Genomic DNA, 14215 nt, shown 5'->3' on the forward strand with positions numbered 1-14215 from the left:
ACCACATATTTCTGACCATTTTTAAAAAGTATCAGCAATATCAGGAGCAAATACTTTCAATACCACAGTTATTAACCATTGCCATGCCAGCTCTGACTCCTTCAATTCCAGCTAAGAAAGAGCTGGATGTCTGATCTAGCAGCATGGAAGATGTTTTGTCTCTCCTCCCCACTGTCTCTTCTGCCAACTTCCAAGACGTGCTGGATCACATGTGAGGGGTGCATCTGTCACAGCCTGCCATGGGAATGGGAAGAGCTCCATCAGCGCTGTTGCTGCAGCACAACACCAGGGTGGCTCAAGGCATTGGAGGCACAGAGCTCCCAACTGAAGCTTGAACCATTGCATGTGTCATGGGACCTGAGGGGAGAAGAGAGCCCCGAGTTCTGTGGCTGTGAGGCAGGGATGGGATTCACTAGAGCACTGTGCCTGTGCCCTGTATGGTGCCCAAGAGCTGGCAGGGGCGTTTGGAGCAGCCTAGGTTTGGAGCTGCCTGCAGGATGGTGGGTCAGCTCAAGCAGCGACACATCTGAAAATATTCTGGGCTCAGCAAAATGTAAACAAGCCTTGATGGTACATGTAGTTGTGCTGAGGGATCTGACCATCCCTCCTAAAGCAACAGGAGAATGTGCACAGCAGGAAGAAAACCTGACAGGCAGAACCCCTAAATGGTGCTTCAAAAGGGGAAACATACACCTGTGTGTAAGAATGAGGCAATGTTTCCACAATGTAAAACTAAGGTCCTCGAAGGAAGGAACAGAGTTTAACAAATCAACATTCCCCAAACACTGGAAGTGAAATGAAATGTAAACAAAGCGAGTCTGGTGATTGCTTTTTTTTCCCCCATTCCCCAGCGCTGAAAGATGTGACCAGTAAATAAACAGGATAAATAATAACAACAGCTGGCTTTTGTACAACACTCCTCATTCAGAAAACCCAAAATGCTTTACAAAGTGTGCCATTTGTAGAGTCACGTAAGGCAGAGATGAATGGCACCCCGGGAGATCCTCTGATCCATTATGCTGTCCCAAGCAAGGATCAACCTTTTCTCCCACTGCCACATAAACTGAAATACAGAGGTAAAAAGCCTTGCCCATGGCAACACTGCGTGCCAGAGGCAAGGATGGACACACAGCATGAGACAAAACCTGACCCTACAGCAGCCAGCAGGAGTTCAACAGCAGAATCAAGATGTCACCATGGGTTTCCTGTGCTACACGCCCAGGGCCACAGTGAACCTGGAAAAAAAACATTTAAAAAGCTTTCTGTCCTAATGCATTTGTGGGCATCACATGATGTCACAGAGGTGCTCCATTCATTTTCAGAACAACCTGAAGGGTTGAGATGTTCCCTGCCCCTTGTTTGCAGTGAGCCAGAGGATAACTGAATGCTGATTGCTTGAATATCTTTTTAATAACATGTGATTATGAATGCTGCTCAGAATACAGTTTTTAATAATAGCAATATATAATAATATATAATATAATGTAATATAATAATGTATTTTTTCAAATAGTGTAGACTAGCTCTCACACAAAATTGAAAAAATGAAGAAAAACCTTAACCATTAAGTCAGTAGATGTTATCTCTACTGCAGTTTAATTACTTCCCCATCACTCCTCATGCCTATCACTGAGTGAATTAAGCCACCATAAATTTCTGGAATTTGACAGTTGAATTTGAAACCCCACTGAGATAGTTTTAAAAATAAAAGTAAAAAATATGCTGAAAAATTACAAAAATAAGCACATCTTGCCAGCTAGTGAACCAGCTAACCTGTTGACACCTACAGCAAATCAAACTAACTTTCTGTTCTAAAGAAAAGCCAAAGATTTAAATTTTATTCCATCAGTCTGCAAGCTTCAAGCTTGAACAAGGAAGAAAGAAACATATAGAGCAAGCCCTTTTACCACAGGTCAGATAGATGGCTGGAAAAGATCTTTCTTGCATAGCAAATCTATAGCAGTTTGTACATTTTCTCCTTACCCATCTGAACACAACAACTGGAGCAAATGATTACTGCTGAACGTTCGACTTTAGCCCAGTTGTCAATATTCCCTTTTTTTTTCCTTATCCTTTCTTTTCAATGATTGCTCCTCAAGGAGTAACTTACTTTCTCTGGCAACTTCTGTCTAGGGACTCCAGCCTCAATTTTTATCACTTGGATGGATCACTACACCCGATTTTAGACAAGGAAATAAAAGCAGAGTGAAATTAAGAGTCTGATTCTGTAAATCACTGGTCATTGTATCGCTGCCTAATGACTGTCTTGACCATGTGTTTTACCTGTTCTCTGCTCCTCATTGGCTTCTTTATTCTGTTTTCTGACACTAAATTCTCTAGGTCTAACAAGCTGTCTTTACTATCACTCAGTATGGGAGGGTTCAGAGGCTCCCATCATCAAGCGAGCGCCTGCCAAACAGAAATGAAGACAGCTCCTGGCTGGAGAGCCAGTGTCTGTCATGCAGAAGGGGAGACTCTTTCATGCCTGTCGAAGTACTCATGAAGTTTGGTGTTACTCAAGGTCTTGGGACATTGAAAACTGCTACATGTCTGCTACTGTTAAAATAATTAACCCCTTTAGGCACAAATGTACTGCATCTGTCCAGAGGAACAAATACATTCCAAGCAGAGAAAGGCCAACACCAACCCATCTCCTATGACTCGCTGACAGGGACATCCTGTAAAAGTGTGCTTGGAGGCAGGTAAATCTGACTGCATCACTCTGGCCACCAGGACAGCTTCCACCAGCTGTGCCCTTCATGTCTCCAAGGCCACACTCTGGTGTCACTGTCTAGGCAGTGAGTCTGGTCAGCTTTGAGACGCCTTCCTGACACCAGCACCTAGTGACTCCCCCGTGTCTGGTTGCTTTAGAAGATGTTTATGATTGGGACTAGCCCAAGGTTGGTATTTGGATTTTCTGCACCAGTACTTTTCTTTCAGTTAACATAAGTGAAATTTTATGGGTCTGCAAGAGGAAACCCTAGAGGAGATATAATTTTAATGATGTCTAAAACTTTATTTACCCTGGTGCTGCTAATTTCTTCCTTCCTATTATGGATAATAAGCCATAGTGATATAGCGTCAGAACGTCTGTACTGGTAGAGTACAGGACAGGGATGTATGAGTATAGTAAAGGATATAACTGCCTAAGCACATCTTAAGGAATCTCATGGGCAAGATGCAATGCTATCTCCTTGGATACTTAGGATAATCAGCTATTTGCTATCAGGGTTGTGTCACATCTTTTGGATAAGGGACAATAGGAGGTTTAAAACACTGATGACTTCCATTCAAGTGGAAGCACATTAGGACAATGGCACGTCTGGACCTAGGGAAGGCAACTCAGCCAAATGTGTCTGCAGGGACAGCTCCTAGAACAATGCAATTTCCCTACAAGAACAAAGAGATCAGATGTTCACCCTGGCTCCAAAAAGCACAAAGTCACAGCAGCTTGAAAAGAACTTGCAAGGCCAACTCCTCTGCTACAGGCATCCAGAAACAAATACCCTCCTCTACTCAGAACACCTATACCAAGCCAAGTCTGGTAGATATATTCATGGTGATCTAAAAGAGCTGTCATGTTTTCCCAAGGGATGTTCAAGAGTGCTGGAGAAACTGAAGCAAGGAACTGTGTGCAGCTGTTTTATTATTTTGACTAAACCTACATATTTCTTGTACTAGTGAAGTAAAGCGCTCTTGCATCTGGAGCCCTGATAAGATCAATGAGTTTGTCCGCTTCAGCGATGGCGTCACTGTCAACAAAGAACTGGTTTGAAGCAAGGGTCAGTGCAGGGTCTGCTAAGGATAAACAGACCTGGAGGGACTGGCAGGTCTCTAATTGCCGAGTGGCCAAAGGGGGGATCCGTCAGAGTCATGGCACAAAGCCAGTACTGATCATCACACCTGCACTCCAATTAAAAGCACATGAACCGTTTACATGAGAGAAGCAAGGTTTGCTTATCTTTCAGTCTCTGGTAGAATAATGAGCAGAAAATGAGTTTTGCAATACAATCTCAAGACCGTTTTTCTTTTTTCTCCTATTTCTACCTCTACCTCTGATACTCACCATGCTGCACAGCACTGCTTCCTATTCATCAGGTGGCACACTGCGAACCAACACTGATTTTGCTTCTTTTGCTGCTCCCAGGATCAGGATGAAATTTTACTGCTTTGAGACTCACAACAGGGAACTCCTAAAAGTCACCTTGTTTCCAGACACCAATGTCACAAAGTTGTACACCTGTGCTCAGAAGCTGATCCTAACAGGGCAACGAGCAAAAGGGATGGTTTAATTACAATTGTTATTCCATTTGTTATTCTCCTCTTTCCTTGGGTTCTGTGTAATAAAAGGCAGATTTGCTTCTGTTGAACATTCCTGTGGAGACTGAAAAAAAATTATCCTACTAAAGAAGCTTGTTGAAAGTACCTACATCAAGAACCAAAGCTGTTCTCCTGTCTGTCAGAGTTGCTCTTACATGAAGCTGGTTTGCTAATTTGTCCATCCTCTGAAACTGCATAAGGAATCATAAAAGGATGCCCCTATTCACAGTGAATAACAGTCACATGGAGCAAAGAGAACAGAGGCATTAAAGAAGCACATACATGGCTGATGAATAGAAGGGAGGCTTTAGAAACTCAGGCAATAGCAATACAGCAAGCAAAGCCTGGAATGTTGATTCTACAATGATCATTGTTATTTCCCTTTGCAGTGTGTGTGATGTGATCAGGCACACAGAGGGAGCTGAATTCATCCTATGACAAACTGTGCTGACATAAGTCACTTTGTACCATACAGATTTGGCATTAATTTGAAGTTGACCTCATTAGTCCAAACAAAGTGCTCTTCAAAAGTGACACTGAATTAGAAACTCCTTCAAGTATTTCTAGAGACTAAAACCACACAGTATAATTAAAGACATTATAATCAGTGACTTGACTCTCCTTGCTTTGATTTCACTTTTGTTTATTTATTTATTAATGCATTTTGGAAAGGTCTGGAAGTCAAATTCAACTTTGTCATCTGCTCCTGCTGTTCTTCTGGAAATGCTGTGGAAGTGCTGGTAATGGGATGCCAAAGCCATCAAGCAATATTTACAGTTTGAGGGCCAGTTCAAATACAAATACAGTTTGTGTTTCTGCACCACAGGCACATCTGCAAAATCCTTGGGGAAAAGAGAAATCTATTTTCTCCTTATTGGATTGGCCTTTAATTTCTAACAAGTCAGAATGAATGACAGGCATTTTTCATAGAGTAAAACAAACGTTAAAAGTAAATAGAAAAGTGGGTGCTTTTTGTTTGTTTAATTTCATATTTTTAATCACACTTGCCAGGTGTAGAAATGAAAGAACTCCTACAGAGGCACTGTTTACTCAGACAATTGCAACTTTGTTTACTTAAACTGTGGTCATGATGCCTAAAGTTGAGGCAACCCATTCTAGTGTACATTAATGATCAACTAGGAATGCATCTGTGACACACATGTGCCTCAGCTTCAGGCAGACCAGTTCAGTTGCTGGCAATCATCTAAGAGATGATCACCTAGAGACCACTACGTGGAGAGACACACAAACACCATGCCTGACAATGATTTCTCTTTGATAGCTGGGGAAGCTCGGATATCCGGAACTCACATTTTCAAATACATCCTCTAATCCAATACTGTCTTAGCCTTCAGCTGCCCAAACTAGAGTGGCTGATCTGCCAGAAGAGACTCCAGCATCACTCTGAAGTCAGTGGTGGCTGCAGCTATAAGCAGCTCTGAGTCAATGAATTTCACAGGGTTTACTTGAGGTCAAGCAGAGGGCTAAAAGTGCCCCAGAAGAAACCATTTGTGCTTATCTAGGCAGTGACAAGAATGGAGAAGGAAGCATCCAGAAAAAGCTATGGGGATAGGGAACAGAAAGGAAAGAAGGTCATCTCTGAAGCTCTCCAGGCCCTTTAGGGGCCTCAAAGGAAACATCCTGACTTCTCCTCCCAACTTTCCTTCCCCTTCCTTATCCCACACCTATTCTTAGCAGTTTTGTCTGAGAGCTGGGAACAGAGCATGGTTTCTCAATTCCTCACCTCCTGTTACCTCATATTTTGACTCAGAGTTCTCAGGGTGGTGGCAGAGGTTTTAACCTTGCATAGAGCTGCTGTTTCTGTTTACACAATCACTGCTTTCCCATTCAGTAGCGTTTCTTTGGCTACTGGGACATGGTAGAGGCATGAGATCAATCCTGCTTGGTACAAATGATTTAATTCCTCCAAACAACATTACATAGTCCTGAAAATGCCCTGCCTTGCCCAGATTTTAAGCGTTGCACTCAGTAGTGAGCACTCAGTGCCAAAGAGTTACCCGTTTTCATGCTCCACAAATCCTGCTGTTGGCACAAAGCATGGAAACGACACCAGAACATTCTGCTTTTTCTTCCCTGCTGCATTCAACAAGACCACTTAATTACACTTTAAGATGGAACTGGCTCAACAAGTTGGGCAGCTTGCAGGGCTGCTGGCCGAGGAAGCTGCACCTGCACTGCTGCCAGCAGGCAGCAAGAGAAGACAACACCCAGTCTCCAGCTCTGCTATTGGGAGTGACTTCCCACCCGAAAAACAAGTGGAAAACACTGTCTTTCTCCTCCCTTAATGCCATTACTACCTACTCCATCTACCCCATCTAATCATTATGACACTTGAGTGCCTTTGTGTGTCAGCTTCCTGTGAAGTAATCACCTAAATCCCCCTCTGAAACAAAGCAGACCCTGCTGAGGAACTCACAATAGGTGCCTTTCACTGGCAGGACAACCTTGGCCTCGGTGGCACTTATAACAAAGCTTCCATATGTGCACCAGTACGGGCTGATCAGTCGGATCAACACCACACAGGATCAGAGCCTGGGTATTTGTGAGTATGAAGCAAAAAAGTCTCACAAAATTTCCCTGTCTTCCTGAAAAATAGTTTTTTGTTGTTTGCTTGTTTACTTTTTTTAAAATATGCTACAGCATATTAATCTGCCACAGCCTTTAACCACCTTTGTGGGGCTGTTCAAGGACATAAAAGACAAGCACCAGTTCCAAGGGGTGATGTCTGTCAGTTGTCCCCACTTTCAGAGACTGCCTGGCCATTGTCTGCTCTTCAACCCCAGGCTAGGGCTACTTTTTAATTTTTCCTTTGGCAGATATCCCGGGTTTTCCCCCTCCCTGGGGGTGGGATCAAGGATGATAAGTTCTATTCTAACAGCAGACAAGCCAATGATAACCTTTGGGCATCTGCAGTGAAGAGGTATTTCTATAGCCCTAGCCGGGATTAGACACATAATGGATCAATGAAAGATCCCACCGTTTGACAGTTATAGCATCATTCATTAGCGTTAAGATTTGAACCTGAATCAACAATTGAGTTAGAAGATTGAAAGAACTGCCTTCAATACTTGAAATAAATTGTAACAGGCCTGTAAAAGTCCCCTGAGGTGTCTTTCTCTCCCTATACATATATATAGAGATCACTTTTGCTGAACATTTAAAATTAGATGAAAGTTGCTGAGCTTCTACACAGGAAGCAGAAAAACCAGAGCTTCTTATGAAAAGTGACGGGGGAAAAATAATGTATTTTTGGTCTGCCTATAAATGCACTTCAAGAGCATTCTTGACTGTAGGATCCAGGCACTGACTTGTTATTCAGTCACCATCTCTCTCATACATAACAATGCATGAAGAGCTAATAATAAACAGTACACCCCCTCCTTATACACAAACACGCAAAAACACACACACACATGCATGCACTCAGGAACTACTTGTAAATGAGCAACACTGATCCCATCCACTTCTGTTGTCACAAAACTAGGGCAAGCTCACTCTTAATTAACTGCTTGGTGCACACAGCTCTAAAAAAACATTAACTACCCAGAGGACTTAAACACCAAGTTTTAACTCTCAGCTCTTTATCACCCTTTCAGTTCTGGAACAAAGACCCATCCACTCACTACTAATTTGGTAAGAAATTAATCACAAAAAAAACAATTCCACAACTGAGTGCTGGAGGTTATGAGTAGTTAATGATTACTTAGCACAAGACAGCCTGGTTTCACAGTAGAAGCTTAGTTTCATAGCGTTTGTTTTCTGTAGTGGAAATCTTCAGGTTGGCACAAAGATTGTGTAACGCCTCGGTGCCAAAAACTTTCCTCCTCGTTTCTGAAAGGCAGTGAGTAGAACTAACTCTAAAACCCTAAAATGGACCAGGTGATCTTAAACCAGACCCCCGTCCTACAGCCCAGCCAGTGCGATGGAGCTGTGGTGGGATAGCTGCACTGTCCTCCCCTCTGGGGACAGTGCACTTCAGTGCTTATCCACCCTCTATCTTACCTGGGTGCTCACCCAGCCCTGTTATTCCCACTGTCCCTTAGTTTTGTAGACATAAAACCCAAAGCCAGCTTACTTGGACCCCTATCCCTCTCTCAGAGCAGTTGCAGTTGCAGATTTGGACACAGGATGATGTCTAACCTGTTGGGTGGTCAAGGATAAAGTTTAACTCCCTACAACAGCTTGAACAACTTTTTCCCGTGACTGTTTTCTAGCTGTATAAAATCAACACAGCTCTTCCTGTTGGCTTGCAGAAAAAGAAAACAATAAAACAATATCCAGATTTTTATGAAGTAGGTACATAACTAACTAGGGGCAGCGTAAATACATGCCAAGCCATCAGATACTGGAAGAAGAAAGGTCATAACTATGGGAGCAACAGAGATACCTTTCTATAGCAGATCATAATCAGCACAGAAAGGGATTATTTAAATTATGACAAAAACATTAGAAAAATTTCTCCGCCTGGTTCTTTCTCCATGTTTATTACACAGGCCAGCTTTGAAATTGCAGTTGACTGTGAAAAAGCTTCCTAAATCATTTATGAACTATAAATAATTTAAAACAAAACAAAAAACAGTCAAGCAAGCAACGCAGTCAAACATTCTGCCTGTTGCCCCGAGATTTCGGCTACTACTGTTGAAACCAAAGTCAGATACTGCTGATGTTTCATTTGTTGACACTGAGAAACTCAGTAAGAGTGGACATCTCTAAGCGTGTATCCCACCCCTCCCTAACTGCCTGTGCCATTAGTTTAGTTGTTTATTGCTGATAGGTATCAGCCACCTGCCAGAGTCACTCAGTAGGTAGCAAACCAAACTGCCAACCAAGCCAGCTGTGGATGGAATGACAGTAACTCCATGCTTTAGATCTGTAAGCCTGACTTGAGAGAGTAAACATTTGGAGAATACAGTCTTTACAGTAGGGTCTCTCTCTAATGAGAGAAATCTCTTTCAGCAGCTCTGTAAAGCTCTGTGCAGACAGCCCTGTAACGCCAGTCAAGCTATAAATAATAATTACATGAACAGAGTCTTATTTACTGATAGTAAAAATGGACATTTGCTTTCAAGTGCTCACCTGGGAGTTGCTGCTGGCTTCCAATACCTGCAGAAGAGATACTGCCCATCAGCATTGATGATATGGGGCAGGTCCTTGTATGGGATGTTTTGAGGACTCCGCTTTGGCGAACTTTCCTCTGGCATTCTGGAAGAATGACCTGCAAGGTGTTGGAAGAAACAAGACATACTTTAAAACAGGTGAAGGCAAGATAAAAGCTGATAGGCTTGGTAGCCACAGACATTGAAGAAACTCAATCAGAAAGGCAAGCATCAATGATGGGCACCTCCCTCCAAAATCCCAGCCAAGGAGCCCCCCAAATCTTCACTTTAAAACAGAGATATAGCAATGTTTTCATTCAGAAAAGGCTCACATTTGGGGGTAGAGCATTGGCGGGAGGAGGGGAAGAAGGGAAGATCAATCCATCACCAGTACTTCATTACAGCTTTCGCTCCCCCACTTCTCCCATCTGTGTTTATTTTGCATCATTTTGTCAAACGGATCCTAAAGAGAGTATTTTAACTGCAATCAAGTGCAGATTGTGGAGCAGTCGCTACAGATATGAAAAGGCAGCTGCATAAAAGATTTATCTCTGCCTGAACATTTCCAAAGAACACTGGAGGGTACGCAGCAGAGGTAGCTGCCACCGTGTCATCATTAAGATCTCCTCTGACAGACAGGAAGGTGGCGGCGGCGGGGAGCGAAACATTTCCAGGAGGATTTGCCACAAACCTGTTTTCATCCTGTGCAAGGGTTTGCATTCTAGTAAGGAGCCGGCATCGCAAGTCAAACGCAAGCAGATAAGGCTTTTTGCATCTCTCTGCGGAGCCGCGTTCACAGCCCGGCAGCCCCGCGGTCCCCGGCGGGTCCCTCCCGGCGCTGCGCGGGGCTCGCCGCGGCTCCTCTCGCCGGCTCGCTTGCTCTTTGAGGAAAGTCGCTTGGGTAATTCACCACTTCTTGTTCATCACTTTTTTTTTTTTTTTCCTTCTCAAACAAATTGCGTGTGTGGGCTGAAGTGGCGGTGGTGGGAGGGGAGGCTGGGAAGGGTGGGGGAGAGGGAGGGCTGGCGGGTGGGAAAGCTGCAGTCCACTTTCCAGAAGCTGCTGCACGTACATCAAAGGCACCTTGAACACATGCAGCTGGAGCAGCTCACAAAGTTCCTGCCGCTGCAGGTTGTTTGCAACTTTACTTCCTTCCTGCCACTTACAGTTCGGAGGCCGCGGCGACGGGGGGAGTCGAGGGAGGGGGAGCCCTTTTCTCAAAGCGATCCCCGCTGCGAAGCCATCTCGTTTGGAAGCGCAACTTCCCCAGCCCCGCGCTGCCAGGCGGGGAGCGGGAGGGAGGGGACGAGGAGGAGAAGGAGGAGGGAGGATCCAAGCACCGACGCGATGCCAGGTCTCCAACCTCGCACACGCATCCTCCCGCCGCGGCCAAGCGCGGCCGCCCCGCGTCCCCCGGCGGAGCCGAAGCGCGGTGGCTCCACCGCCCGGTGCGCACCGGCGGCTCCCGGGGAGGAGGGAGGCAGCGGCGGAAGGGCGGTGGGTGGTTGGATGGATGGATGGAGGGGCGGGCGGTGCCGCGCCCGGGACGCGGTCGGTGCTGCCGCCCCCTCGGCTGGGCGGGGAGCGCTGGAGCCCCGCGGTGCCCTCCGGGCCGAGGGGAGGGAGGAGACACGGCCGCCCCCTCCCCGAGTGTGCCCGGGGGTCCGAGCTGGCCCAGCCGCCGCCCCGCTGTGCTCGGATGGCCGCGGGCGGGGGGAGCGGCCGCAGCGCTCCCGCAGCCCCCCGGCACCGGCTCTGGCCATGGGAGCGACCCCTCAGCTGCCTGCTGCGGGATGAGGGGCACGAGGGAACACCCCGGGGGCGGGGGCGGCTTCTTGCGCTGGATTTCAGGGAGGGGAGACCGTGGAGTCTTGCTGCCTCCTGGGCATCCTGGCCCGAAACGCTCCTCGGGATCCCAACACCAAACTTTGCTGTTTGCGTCTAGATGTGCATCACTTCAGGCTCTGAAGCAACACCGAAAAGATCGTTCAGATACTAGTTCGGAGGAGCACCCCAGCCCCTTGCTTTGCACCCTCATTCAGGGTAACGACCTTGAATACAGGATACAATTTATAAGCACATCATTTAATAGTGTCCCCAATCACCGTAGATTGTACACAACACATATGCTGCAACTCCGTAATGTGAGATCTGTTTGGTGGTATATGATACTTGCTTATAAAAATTGTCACAGCAAGGTTCCCTGAAGCTAAAATAGCTTCCCAGCCTTAAGGCATCCCAATACAGAGTTTTGTCATTTAATACTGGTAAGTGCTTAGCATTTATTGAGCACAGGTTCAGGCCTTTCACATTTCACCAGCTTCTTTCATTTTTACATATCTACATATACTTAGAAGTCTCAAGCCTTTCTATAGAAGAGGCAGCTATTAACCCTATTTTTTAAAGTGAGGCAATGTGCTCTCTTCAACTGCAAAGCTGTGAACAAAGGCTGAGGAAAGGGAAAAAATGTGCTAACAATAATAACAATAAATGCAAAACCTCAGAGATGAGCCATATAAAACTAAAAAGGAAATCAAACTCAGACCTTATTTTATTCCTCTTTCATTGTCATTTATATTAAATGCCCTGGGGGGGGGTGTTGTTATAAATGGCAAAAGCAAAATTGCATATTCCCATAACTGCTGTTGTTTGGAAAACAAAATAAACCCAACATTTATGATTGTTTATAATGAGCGAGATTTAGGTCAGATGAGTCTTAACCAGAGCTGTGGGAGCTGTACCTGGAGATGTACCATTTGCTAGGCCAGCTACTGTCTAAGCACGTATGAGTGGAATTAAAGAGCTATCACAAGCCAGCTCCAGAGTTGGTAGAAGCAAGGGCATATATATTTATTTAAAGGATACAGATCAGATAATAACTGGATTAAGAAAAAAAAAAAAAAAAAAAAAAAAAGAAGGAAAGGAGCCTCCTCCCCTGCTCACAGTTTATCTGCCAGGAACACTTTACTGCTTCCCTACAAGCCATCCATGAAATCTGATGCCAGGAACAGGCTCCTCTCCTTCTGTGGTGCTGGGAATATCAGAGTTCCCAGGGCCACAGAGGGGTGAAGGGAGTCGAGGAAAAAATCTCTTTCTAAAATTCTGGATAAAAATAGCATCTCAAGGAAAATGACCTTTGTTAGGACACAAGGGGGAGGTCCTGTATTTGAGAGCTTGGCCTGGTCAGTCCAGATACATGATGCCCTTGATACCCTGTTAACCTCTGTGTAGCTAAATCGGGAGACAGAAGAACTGTGGTCCAGCCTGCCCTTTCTTCCAACCCCAGACCCTCACCACTGCACTGGAGTGAAGGATCAGCTAACCCCTCCTTCCCTTCTCACCAGCTTCCCTGAGTCCCTCAGGAATTTGAGGAGCTTTCTTCCTATAGGTAGCACACCCCCACCCCCCCATGCCAAGTTCGACATCATAAGAATGAATGAGAAGCAACTGCTGACTTGTTGCCCTATGATTTTGTGGAGTTTGAGCTGTGAATGAAAAGACACATGAGAAAACTGGATTGGGTCTGAGGAATTCACCTAGCTGATACCCAGAGTGTACACCAGGCTTTAGCAGAGCGATTATTGCATACTGGCTCCCTGTGAGAAATCAAAGGGATGCCTGAGCATGCAGTATTTATGAGACTGTAACATCTTCTCTTGTCTCAGTGGAGTGAACTATGTTTTGGAAGTAGAGTTTAAGCTAAATCAACTTCTAATAAAAAATAGATTCACACTTGGTGAATCTTTACACTGACTTAGTAATTGCTCAAGCCTTGTAGGGAAGGGTGTTTGGTTTATTAAAGGCTGAGCCCTGCTTAACTTTAGCGCCTCCGCTGACCCCCCAAGGTACACAAAGGAGTACAGAGAAAAGGAATACACCTTCAAGTGAAGACAATTTTACGAAAAAAATCAATTGCTGGAATGACAAAGAAAATGCTTATAATGAAATTTGTTATCACAGAAAGGAGAGAGTGAGAACAGGAGGGGAGGGGAGGGAGGGGAGAGGAGGGGAGGGGAGGAGGAGGGGAGGGGAGGGGAGGGAAGGGAAGGGAAGGGAAGGAAGGGAAGGGAAGGGAAGGGAAGGGAAGGGAAGGGAAGGGAAGGGAAGGGAAGGGAAGGGAAGGGAAATGGTATAGCAGGCTGGCATGTGGTTCTGATGGTGGTGTAAGGGAATGAGACAGAATTTTCTTTGCCTTTGGGCTTTTGTTCACAACATTAATTTTTAATGGATCCTATCCTGTTGGCATGCAAAGGTAGATCCTTCTACTCTGGTTGAGGATACCACGTTCTTAAATTGCAAAGGAGTATTTTTGTTTGAGAGGTGGATTTGATAGGGTGTGGGTGCTAAACTGTTTGGGATTCTGCTCACCAGGACCACAAAGTGAACTTTTGCTGACAAGGAGGAAAAAATAACAGGGGAGGAGGATGGAATAATAAAATATCTAAGAAGTATGTGTTTATGGAAAAATCTGCTCCAAAACCAGAAAAATGCTGGAAGTTACTGTAGTCAGGGAGCAGCTGGAGAAAGCAACAGACAGTGCAAGCAAGAGAACATGTGGGAAACGATGGGAGATGAAGCATGAAGAGGAAGAATTAAAACCAAGTGAAAAGGAAAGAAGCCAGCACCACTAAAGCTGTCAGTTTAGAGCCATTAATTTGGATTTGCCCTTCTCTTTGGATGTATTTTTTTATTAATCCCTAGACAGAGTCCAGTCATTCAGCTTTACTTATTTCTGTAATCTGCCTTTGCTTGCCTGTTGGTATTCCTGAGTAAGACAT

General features: G+C 45.0%; 1 protein-coding gene across 4 annotated transcripts in view; it reads right to left on the minus strand.

Moving 5' to 3' along the window:
- Positions 1-14215, minus strand: part of MGLL (monoglyceride lipase) — a 102833-nt gene that overhangs the window by 50918 nt on the left and 37700 nt on the right. For 2 of the 4 annotated variants that reach the window (XM_050312626.1, XM_050312627.1), the window contains exon 3: positions 9418-9556. In XM_050312626.1, the coding sequence (XP_050168583.1) occupies positions 9418-9556 (139 nt within the window). Of the gene's footprint in view, positions 1-9417; positions 9557-9769; positions 9917-10128; positions 10581-14215 lie in introns of those variants that run through there. The other 2 variants (XM_050312628.1, XM_050312629.1) reach the window with 2 other exon arrangements.

Source organism: Myiozetetes cayanensis, unplaced genomic scaffold (genome assembly GCF_022539395.1).
Source record: "Myiozetetes cayanensis isolate MyiCay16 unplaced genomic scaffold, myiCay2020 scf18, whole genome shotgun sequence".
NCBI lineage: Eukaryota > Metazoa > Chordata > Aves > Passeriformes > Tyrannidae > Myiozetetes > Myiozetetes cayanensis.